General features: G+C 40.3%; 1 protein-coding gene across 2 annotated transcripts in view; it reads left to right on the top strand.

The window, feature by feature from the left end:
• The window catches only part of LOC137537704 (mucin-5AC-like), a 59400-nt gene that overhangs the window by 35161 nt on the left and 12823 nt on the right, over positions 1-11416 (top strand). For both annotated transcript variants that reach the window (XM_068259640.1, XM_068259641.1), the window contains exons 32-45: positions 94-329; positions 2042-2216; positions 2717-2967; positions 3123-3306; positions 3452-3659; positions 4258-4436; positions 4573-4645; positions 5627-5727; positions 5889-5920; positions 7276-7453; positions 7554-7658; positions 9122-9165; positions 10417-10545; positions 10635-10733. In XM_068259640.1, the coding sequence (XP_068115741.1) occupies positions 94-329; positions 2042-2216; positions 2717-2967; positions 3123-3306; positions 3452-3659; positions 4258-4436; positions 4573-4645; positions 5627-5727; positions 5889-5920; positions 7276-7453; positions 7554-7658; positions 9122-9165; positions 10417-10545; positions 10635-10733 (1994 nt within the window). The remainder of the gene's footprint in view (positions 1-93; positions 330-2041; positions 2217-2716; positions 2968-3122; positions 3307-3451; positions 3660-4257; positions 4437-4572; positions 4646-5626; positions 5728-5888; positions 5921-7275; positions 7454-7553; positions 7659-9121; positions 9166-10416; positions 10546-10634; positions 10734-11416) is intronic.

The following is an 11416-nucleotide window of genomic DNA, read 5'->3' as shown; positions in this document are numbered from 1 at the left end:
AATATTTTAAAAACTGTGCTAACATCACGTGAGTATAACTCACATTGACACTTCTTCAAAATCTTCACGTTTGTCATGGGGTTTATGTTTTAGGAGACGTAATCTACAACAAAACCGATGAAGATGGCTGCACCTTCTTTGCTGTCTGTAATGACTTGTGTGAGCCTGAAAGATTTAAAGGTTCCTGCACAACAACAACCCAAACCACAACCACATCAATAGCCACAACTTCATCTAGGGTCAAAACAACCTCACATGAAACAACAACAACATCTAAGTCTACAACAACTCCAACAACTACACCAGTAGAAGGCTGTCCGCCTAGAAAGGTAAATACATTTGAATTCATATGCATCGGACACCTCAAGCCACAGAAATGGTGTTTATGCTCGCTAGCCATTTCAAGTTTCTTCTTGCTGATAAATTAATATATCAAATCTATACCATGTAATCGCACTGTAATCAGAGATCTTACCTATCATACCTCCCTGAGAGTATACAAGGGCTCTGAATCTGAAGGGAGCTTGCAGCACACATCTGGACCTATTTCCAGGAAGCAAACAATATTCAATCTCACACAACAACGGCAAAACATTTGTAAAGCGCTTTTCTCCCATAGGACCCGAAGCACATAAGCTTGTCTCAGATCAGTATATAGTGGGGCATACAGGGGGGAAAGTTATGTGATCATCATAAATGGCAGACTAAACAGGTGGCTTTTCAGTTTTGATTAAAATGTGTCCAGGATTGGAGCTGTCATAATTACGTTTGGCAACACATTCCACAGGGTAGGAGCAGCATGACAAAAAACTCTAGCTCCAAAGGTTTTTAGTTGAGCTCTGGGGGGTGGTCAAATTTTTGAATCATTTTGATCTGAGATTGTGGGAGGTGTGACGTTGTTGCAACAAAACCTTCAGGGATCCTGGGCCTAGGTCATGCAGAGATTTGAATGTTACCATGCCAATTTTAAAAAAAGGATTCTCCATTTTATGGATAGTGATCAAAGGATTGGTGGCAATGGCGGGGTTGGCTTGTTAACCCTCCTGGCGGTTTGCTAAAAAATCGCCAGGGGGCAGCAAATCTTTTTTTTTTTTTTTTTTTTTTTTTTTTCATGTAGCGAGACAAAGTCTCGCTACATGATAGCCGCTGCTCAGCGGCATCCCCCCAGCCCCTCCAATCGCCTCCGGCGATCAGCGATCAGGAGATCCCGTACAAAGAACGGGATCTCCTTGAGGGCTTCCCCCGTCGCCATGGTGATGGGGCGGGATGACGTCACCGACGTCATCGACGTCGTGACGTCAAAGGGGATTCCGATCCACCCCATAGAGCTGCCTGGCACTGATTGGCCAGGCAGCGCACGGAGTCTGGGGGGGGGGGCGGCTGCGTCGCGGCGGGTAGCGGCGGATCGGCGGGTAGCGGCGGCGATCAGGCACTGCACGCAGCTAGCAAAGTGCTAGCTGCGTGCAGAAAAAAAAAATTATGCAAATCGGCCCAGCGGGGCCTGAGCGGGGCCTTCCGGCGGCATAGCCCGACCTCAGCTCGGGCTTACCGCCAGGAAGGTTAAGTCTTGCAGCAGCATTCTATACTAACTGCAGGGGATGTAGGTCTTTATTTGGACGGCTTGCATAGAGGGCATTGCAATAGTCCACCCGTGATGTGATAAACAACTAGGGTTGGCAGATCCTCTGTAGACATGAGGTGCTTATTTTACACAATATACCATTTACACAATATAAATATGCTTATTTCTATGAAACATACAATACTAAAATAAATATTTGTATATAATTTAATTATTATTAAATGCAGCATGTGAGCTGTAAGTGTTAAGAGCTGGTATATGTGAATGCCGAAAGTAAACGTGCTTGTATTCCATATACATCCAATTCTTTTCAGTACATTTTTAGACTGTTATTATTATTTAGTCTTTTATAAAGCGCCCACAGCTTCTGCAGTGCTGTACAGAGTATATTGTCTTCTCAGTTGTATAATTTACAATATTCACAATTTTTAAAATGTTACTCCTTATCCCTCTGAACAGACTGGTGAGACTTGGAAAAATGAGCATTGTGAAGAAGTGACTTGTCATGGAAACAACGTTACTACTCATAGGCCAGTGACATGCCCAGAACTAAAGACTTTGACTTGTGCTAATGGCTTCCCACCAATTAAGAAGAAGAGCGCAGATGGCTGTTGTGACTACTATGAATGCCAGTGTAAGTTTCATAAATTTAGATGATCTCTGAACATCACATTAAAATGGTCCCAATGTATTGCTACTGTAATATATTAAATACATGCCATGGAAGTTGAATAAAAAATGTGTGCAAATACTTATATTCATAAGAGAATCACTAATTCCTGTCTTGTGGTATGAAGGCAGCATTATAAGTGGTATGACTTATGCCCTGCTGCTCTGTTTTGACTTATATCTTGGGCATCATAATGGGTGAAAAAGCCTGATCACACTTTCACTCATAGTCTCAGAGTTTTTGGGATAACAACAATTTTAAAGCTATTAAAGTGCACATAAAAAAAGCAGAGCTTCTTATCTGTATCTGAAAGCTGTGCTTTTGTGTTTTCTGTCTCCATCACAGAGACAGCAGAAAGAGACTTCACTTCTACCTCATTAGCATACCTCTGTACCCCTCCCCTTGGTATATGCAAAACATGTTACAGCTGAATAAAGACAAAAATATCACTTGTCTTTTAACAGGTGTCTGCAGTGGATGGGGTGATCCACATTACATAACTTTTGATGGAGTCTACTATACCTTCCTGGACAACTGTACATATGTTCTTGTGCAGCAGATCACGCCAAAGTATGACAACTTCCGCGTTCTTGTTGACAACTATTTCTGTGATGCCCTTGATGGCCTGTCCTGCCCACAGTCTATATTGATCTATTATAAAAACAATGAGATTGTATTGACACGTACTTTATACCAAGGAAGGATGCAAAACAGGGTAAGTGATTAATTTTTGCCAACATACAAGAAAACATTTTTTGGCTCTACACGGCAGAAATAATTAATGATCTGTTTTTATGCATTTGCTATAATAACATTGTATGGATGACTGTATGACTGTGTGCTTTCCTTCCCTTTTATTTCTGTTTACAGATTAGGTTTAACAAAGCCTGGATTGCACCTGGTTTTACCCAGGATGGCATTACAATCACCAGTGCAGGCATAAACATGAATGTGGAGATTCCAGAAATTGACGCTTTTATCTCATTCAGTGGAATGATCTTTGTAATTAAGCTGCCATTTAGTAAATTTGCATACAACACTGAAGGACAGTGTGGTAAGTATTTTCTATAACTCTTGTGTAGGTGTTTTTTTAGTACTTTTTGGGGGGGGAGGGTCTTAGTAGTTCTGTGTTTTTTATTGCATTACATTTTTGCTCTAGAATTTGATGTGTAAATATTTCCATTTGTTTTCCAACAAAGGTACCTGCTCCAACAACAGCACTGAGGACTGCCGAATGCCAGGTGGAAAAATTGTGAAAGATTGCTCAGCTATGGCTCCTCACTGGAAAGTCAACACTACAGGTTGCATTACTCCACCATCACCTCCAGCAACTCCAAAACCTCCAGGTCCAACAACTCCGCCACCAACTTGTCCACCTTCCCCTCTCTGTGATGTCATTTTAAGCGAGTAAGTGTACAAGAAAATGAATCTGCATTTAGCAATGAAAGTACCAATCTGGTTGAAACATGATTCATTATGGGTAAAAAAGAGATCCGTTAATAGAAAATGTGTTCATGGATTCCCAGTTTACAAATTATTGAAACTGCTCAGTTTGTGGACTGCTAAAAGGGCCCATTGGATCACTTATTTCTGCAGTGAACCCATATCCTGCTATTCCCATGATTTCTGCACAGGGTCCAATAGGGTTCCTGCTCACCTTCACTGAAAAGAGGTAGAGGGAACTATAAGGAAGATCTCACCAACTCCTATTGCTATAATGAAAGACTACTTCGCTTGTCTTTTAGGACAATAAGGTATTGATGTTGACTTATCCATTGTCCTCTGTGTCTTATAAAAATCACCATTCCTATTGGATTACACACAATCATTGACTGAAAGGCCTATGTGTCAGCTACCCAAGATAACTAGAAGCAAAACAAGTTACTTTTTTATTAGTTGTTGCGCTCATTGCTATTAACAGTTGACTCTAACAACATGTCACACTTCAGCTTTTAGTGATGTAATTCAAGCTCCACTTAACTTAATCTAACTTCTCTCCATAAAGGATCTTTGCTGATTGCCACAAGGTCATACCTCCAAAGCCTTACCATGAAGGTTGTGTCTTTGATGCTTGTCGTATTCGCAATGATACAATACAGTGCTCCAGCTTGGAGATCTATGCCTCCTTGTGTGTAGCAAACGGAATCTGTGTTGATTGGAGAGGGAAGACTGGAGGCCACTGCCGTAAGTTTTTTTATTTTATTTTCCCCTGTCCTTGTCCTATAAAAGTGGTATCACCCATAAAAGATGTACACCATGTGCTGTAGAAAGAGAAAGAAGACAGAGACCTAACTGTTTGCTTTCTTTATTTGTTATCTAGCATACAACTGTCCAGCTGGAAAGGTGTACAATCCTTGTGGACCTCTGCATGCTAACACTTGTGACAACAACAAGTAAGAAATCTTTCTAATAATTGCATTTTCTGTTTTGTTTTTTTCTGCTAAAAAGAAGGTAATTGTGAAAGGAAATGGACCATGTTACACAGCTCAGTACCTCACCCTAATAAGCAGCTCACAATTTGTATAATAAATGGATCTCTTAGACCCCTAAAGAGCTACATAATGAAACAGCTGAGCCTTTAGGTTGTCTCCGTCAATGGATGAGATTGTATTTTTGCCAAGAAAATGTTTTCACAAAAATAAGTACTTTCTTGCTTTCTTATTTTCAATGATTTCCATGCATTTGGTGAAAATGTGTTTTAGCATGCATGCCCATGCATTTTTGTGTATGTGCTCATTAGTGTAAAAAATGCCCATAGACTTCAATGCATTGGGTAAAAAATAGCTTTCTCATGGACATATGTTTTCCACAATATTCTCTTTTGTGCAAAATTTGTGAATTAAAAATGGCCATGGCTGCTTATTGCTACTTTGTATTAGGGAAAAAATAGACTAAAATATGCTTCAAGACCAAAAGGTATATACATTGGTGTTTTATAGGGCACTTTTACTGCTAACCCCTTTGGCTGGCTCACCTTTTTTTGTAACATGCATGGAAACCTATAGGTCCACTGCACAACATGCAAACCTTCAATTTTTTGCCACTAAGCCCTGCATGCATGAACTCTCTGAGCCAAGGCTGTCTCTGCTGACATCTAGAGCATTGTCTCTCAAACCTCCAAGATAACTTCAGCCCTCAGGTTACTCCAGCATTTCTAGCAATATTCAACGAAACAACGGTCAAGGTCATAGAAAGGTTGAGAGTGCACACCACCTCTGGCTATCTTCAGTGGAATAACTTGATCATTACTATAGTGCTCATGATCTTGAAATACTTCTGTTATGATGCTTCATTGCAAAGTTCCAGACACTTTAAACTGCAGAAAAGTATATACAGTATATATATTATATATGTGTAAATATGTTCTATTGCAGGAACACAGACATCACCAGCAGTGGTCAAACAGAAGGTTGCTTCTGCCCAGCAGGAACAACACTGTTCAACTCCTTCACTGACACCTGTGTCAAGAGCTGTGGTAAGTGGGTTATCACATCACTGGAACCAGTTAGTATCTTATGACATATTGATACAAATCTTAAACATCAAAAATAAACATAAATATATCCATTTATTCTTACCCCAATAATTCTGTCAGTATTTCTATTTTTGAACTAATTTTTTTTAATCTTTTTCTAGCCTGCGTTGGACCTGATGGAATGCCCAAAGCCGTGAGTTTTATTTAACATTATCTACATTTTAATTAATAGACTAAATAAAAAAAAATCTCCAGTGGTAGATTAGTAGCTACCATTCTGTAAAATGCTTAAAAATAATAACACACACCTTTCACAAATACTTACTGCAGCATTGCTGTACATAAAATGTCTTGTATAATTTCACAAAGTTCATAAACAGATTGTTTTATGGTAGAAGATGGGATTGAGAAATCCTAATATCTCTTCGATGAACACTCACCAAACCATGCTTTTGAGACCACTTGGCTAAAAGGGTGATTAGGAATTTTAGAGCAAACTACAATGTGCCTAATTAACTTAAGTTCTGAGCAGGAGAATATGGTTGGACAATAATAGTGGCATGGATTTGGCATGGATTTCCTAAAAAGATTTTCCTGTTAGATGGTTTGCAGTCCTCACCTGAGTTGCATTATCTTCTCTTGTGTGTATATGGTAATTTAGGCACAAGCCAATTTTTGCCATAGCAGTATGTTAGTTTGGCACAGGCTTTTTTACTTGAGTACTGATAATTTCAGTTAAAATGCAGGTTAGGGTGATGCACCGTTACTGATGGTTGGGTTAAGGCGTTGATAATGAGAGTTAAAGAGACCCCGAGCAGTAACTAAAATGAAAACTTTCACTTACCTGGGACTTCCTCCAGCCCACTGTAGGCTGCGAGGTCCCCCACCGTCCTCCTGACTCTTCTGCGGGTCCCGACGGTGGCTCCGTTGCCGGTGACACCCGGGCCAGGTGTCGGGCCGACACTTCCTAGTTTTGAATCCTTGGCACCCGCTTCACGTCATCGTGACAGTACTGCGCATGCGTGGTTCAGAGATAGAAAACTGCACATGCGCAGTACTGTCACGCCGGCCGCCGTGATGACGCAGAGCGGCCAGCGCGATGACGTAAAGCGGGTGCCAAGGATTAAAAACTAGGTGGTGTAAGCCCGACACCTGGCCCGGGTGTCACCGGCAACGGAGCCACCAGCGGGTGAAGAGTCAGGAGGACGGCGAGGGACCTCCCAGCTTACAGTAGGCTGGAAGAAGCCCCAGGTAAGTGAAAGTTTTCATTTTAGTTACTGCTCAGGGTCCCTTTAAGGTTAGGTGAGGATAAGGTGGTTAAAGTTAGGTAAGGATAAGGGAGAATTGTATTAATTGGCCAAAAACAGCCAGGAAAATTGCTGAAAAGTACACTGAGGCATGTGCATTAATGACTCCACATTAAAAGGACATGGACACCTCCAACCTACTCTAACATACTCCAAAAACATTACTAAAAGGTCTAATGTCCCAGGCTGAAATATCTAGCACCTTTCTAGATTTATCTGAGTATTTCTTTTTTATTTACAGCCTGCAGAGACTTGGACCAGTGGTTGCAAGAAGTGTGTTTGTGAACCAAATTCCCTGACTGTACAGTGTGAAGACGAACCATGTCCTAAGCTCACTCCAGTCACCTGTACACAGGAAGGACTCATCCCTGTTACTTTACCAGACCCGAAGCAACCTTGCTGCTTGCAGACTGAGTGCCGTAAGTGAACACTGAAAAGATCATAACATTTAGGAATCCTGATCACCGATGAGTCCTCTGCAGTTGCATGGAATCTGACATTCACTTTGTCTATCCACAGTCTGTAACAGTAGCTACTGCTTGAACAAAGAGAAGAAGTGTCCTGTTGGATTTGAGTCTTACTCATTACTTGTGGATGGTGATTGCTGCCCATCATACGACTGCAGTAAGTACTTAAAGCGGTATAAAACTCTGACATAATATTCAATAAAAACATGTTTTCCTACTTTTTATATGCCATACGGTTAGCATATTTGCTTTTGTGCATAAGTATTATTATTCATTTAGAAATCATACGTTTCTAAAGTACACTTATTTTACTCTGAGAGCTGACTTTGCATTTTATTTATAACTGCTTTATTCATCCTCTAACTTAATCAGAAAGCATCAGAAAGCATTTATGCTTGTCTGACTTTGTTCAGGGGACGCGGCAGTGTGAGAGAAGGCTTTGTTTACATTTCTCACTTGATACAATTAAACACAAGATAACATTATGTAAAGTTCTGAAGTGGCCAGCTCTGCTGGCAGGGAAGCTTCTAAAGCTGTTAACCCTTTGAATGCAGTCCTAGTAAAAAAAAATGCTGGTTGCATATAATATGCAGTAAATAATCTATTAGAGCAAAGTAGAAGTGCCGGGTTTCATTCCGCTTTAAGGAGAACCTCTCACCCATGCCTCATGGTCTGAATCTGAACATCTCAACAGGAAACAGAATAGAGAAACAGTGCACTGAGGCCAAATGGTTTTTCCTACAAGGGAATCAAAATGTGTGTGTGTGTGTGTGTGTGTGTGTGTGTGTGTGTGTGTGTGTGTGTGTGTGTGTGTGTGTGTGTGTGTGTGTGTGTGTGTGTGTGTGTGTGTGTGTTTTGTGTGTGTGTGTGTGTGTGTGTGTTTATATATGTATTTTTAAAATACAAATTCTTGTTGTTGTTTGAAGTCAGCAGATGCAGCTCTCAAGCAGAGATAGGTTCTATTAAGCTTATTGTTTTATGTCCAGCTTTGAGACCGGATGCAGACTAATGAATAATAATAATCATATAATGACAGTTTGTAGTATGCTCATTCAGGTTAACGTATAGGGCTATGTACAAATGAACCTCTTGCTGAAAGCTATCTCAAGCCAAGGAACCACACTGGGATAAAGGTCTACAGAGAGGCTAACAAGAAACAGAGATGGAAGGCCTCAGTGGCGTAGCAATAGGATCTGCAGAAGTCAAGGACCCTGGACCAGAGGAGCCCAATAGAGCCCTCCTTTAACCGCTTTATTAGCACTTTATTAATGTTAAGTTGGTAATGATCATGGCTATATGTGCTTTGATTAATTGTAACCATTAATAGACTGTTCTCCTCCGCTGTTTACACCTCTCCGACACTGCAGCTGTCCTTGGCAGGTTTTGGTGGTCCATCTCACTTTTTATGTATAGAGTGCTTGCGGGGGCCCAATGTAAAACTTGCGCTGGGGCCCAGAGCTCCTAAAGTACGCTACTGAAAGGCCCAATAGGTTTCCTATCTGCTTCTCTTCCTTTAAAACTTCAGAAAATGCTATTATTGCAGATGAACTTATTTTCCTATGTATAGTGTAAAATGTAACTATGCACATTGTAACAAATATTTACTCTTATCTTAAACAGGACCAATGCGTGGCATCTGTGTTGTTCATGATGCAATTTACCAGGTAAGTAACTTTACTTGTAGAATGGTAGATCAGAGAATATCAGTTGCTTGCTTAAAGTGAACCTGCCACTGCCTTTCATAAAACAAAGCATGGTCTGCACTGCAAGCATGGAAATGCTTCTAATTTTAGTATCTACAGCCTATACTTGGTTATTTGCAGTTGCATTATCTGTTTATCAAGTTATTTATTATACAAGCAAATGGTGTACCTGGAGGTCAAAGTGCTACCCTTTCCCCTCTCTTTTTTAGTGGATACTCATCTCATCTTGTCATTTGATCTTTCTCAAAGCTGCAGCAGACAGATTTATAGTATCATCCCCCCCCCCCCACACACACACACACACACACACACACACTTGCATGTATAGCCTCTCCCTCCTTCGTGTGCAACAGGAACCCTGCTTTATACACAGAATTTGTATAACATTTGTATTTCCATAAAATAGCTTGTGTGGCCTTTTCTGAGATCTCAGCCTGGCACTCAACTTGCATTACGTTCGTGGAGATCTTGAAACTCTAATAATACACTAGAAACTAACACTATACTAAATGATATCTGTAACAACATGTCATACTTAAAGCTTTTAGTGCTTAAAAAACTCTTACCTGTAGTAGTTTACAAATGACAGACAACACAAATAACGTGTATATTGTGATTTTCTCCTGGTGGACTCGAAGCGCCAGAGCTGCAGCCACTAGGACGTGCTCTATAGGCACTAGTGGTGTTAGGTCTCCTACTAAATAGATGCTTGCTTACTGAACAGGAAGAGAAGATATTTGAACCCAGGTGTCAGAGGCAGAGCCCTTAAGCAGTACACTATCCAGCCAGCAGCCACCTTAATACATTACCTCAATCAGGCCTATCCTCGACTGGCTTCGAAAAAAAATTATATCTGCTTTCAGATTACAGTATCACAATGTTATTCTGTTTTTTGCTTTAATTTGAAATAAGTAAAATATAAATGTGGCTATAATCCTAAAGCATGATTGAAAATGCTTTAAATGATCATTAAGTAGTTACAGTCCTAGTAGCAGCAGTAATAGTAGTCATCAGTGAAGTCATCATTATAGTCATAACATTGGCAGCAACAACAAGCCAGGGTGCTTCACATGTGGATGAAAACTGCAGACAAACATGCAAAATGGCAGGTGTATAATTTGTTGAAGTTAACAAAGCAAGATAAAAACATATTTAGAATCTAACCTCTTCTGTGTTTTTTTTTTTTTTTTTTGCTGTTGTTTTTTATTTTAGCCTGGTCATCCAATCCCACAAAGTCCAGACTCATGTAAGCAATGTAAATGTACAGAAGACACAGATCATAAATCCGACTGGAACTTAGTGAGCTGCGCACCCACTCCGTGCCAGACAGACTGTGCTCAGGTTAGCCTTCATAATCATTAACCGCAACCACCAGTATGACAAAATAATCGTATGTTTAGACCTAACATTCTTGTTAATCTTGTTTTTAGGGCTACCAGTACAAGGAAAAGCAGGGTCAATGCTGTGGTACATGTACACAGGTTGTATGCATAATGAAGACAGACAAAGAAGAAATTATCACCATCAAGGTAGGGCTCCACCCATTCAATGGTATAACTACACTAAAGTACTTTCATTAACCATCCAGAAATACATATTATTATAGAGGGGGGAATCATGTTCAGCACTGACTTATGGTCATAGCAATGTGTAATTAAAGTGGACCTGAACGCTTGCAGACAGAAGGAAAACATAGAGCAATGCACTCTGTATGTATTTAGAGAGTTCGGTCTGTTTAATTCCCCCATTATTTGTGTCTAGTCTAAGTTGTAATTTGATCTCTCTCCTGTGTCACATGACTGCCACTGCAGACAAGGCAGATAAGCTCATTTGAAAGCACAGGATGTGAACAACATGTCTGCTTCCAGGAATCAGGAAGTGGAAACAGTGCAGATTTATTGCAGGATTTGTATCAGCTTTAACAAAGAAATGTTTTTATTTCAAGGTTATTATGTTGTTGTGTATGTTTTAGAGCAGAGAGGACATTCTGAGTTCAGGTCCACTTTAAGGTGGAGTTTTCTTTTAAATATGACAGTAAAATGGCAATGCCCCATAAACAATCACCGTAAAGAGTAGTCAACTTAAAGTTCCATATTACCCAAACAGTAGATGTGAGATATGGACATGACCTCCTAATGTCAGCAGCATCTGGGATATATGGTAGAGATCCTGCCAGTGTACAGAGGCGAGCCCAAATAATGAGTGGGTTTAT

Source organism: Hyperolius riggenbachi, chromosome 11 (assembly GCF_040937935.1).
Source record: "Hyperolius riggenbachi isolate aHypRig1 chromosome 11, aHypRig1.pri, whole genome shotgun sequence".
NCBI classification, from domain to species: Eukaryota; Metazoa; Chordata; class Amphibia; order Anura; family Hyperoliidae; genus Hyperolius; species Hyperolius riggenbachi.
This window is presented reverse-complemented; position numbering and strand designations above follow the sequence as displayed.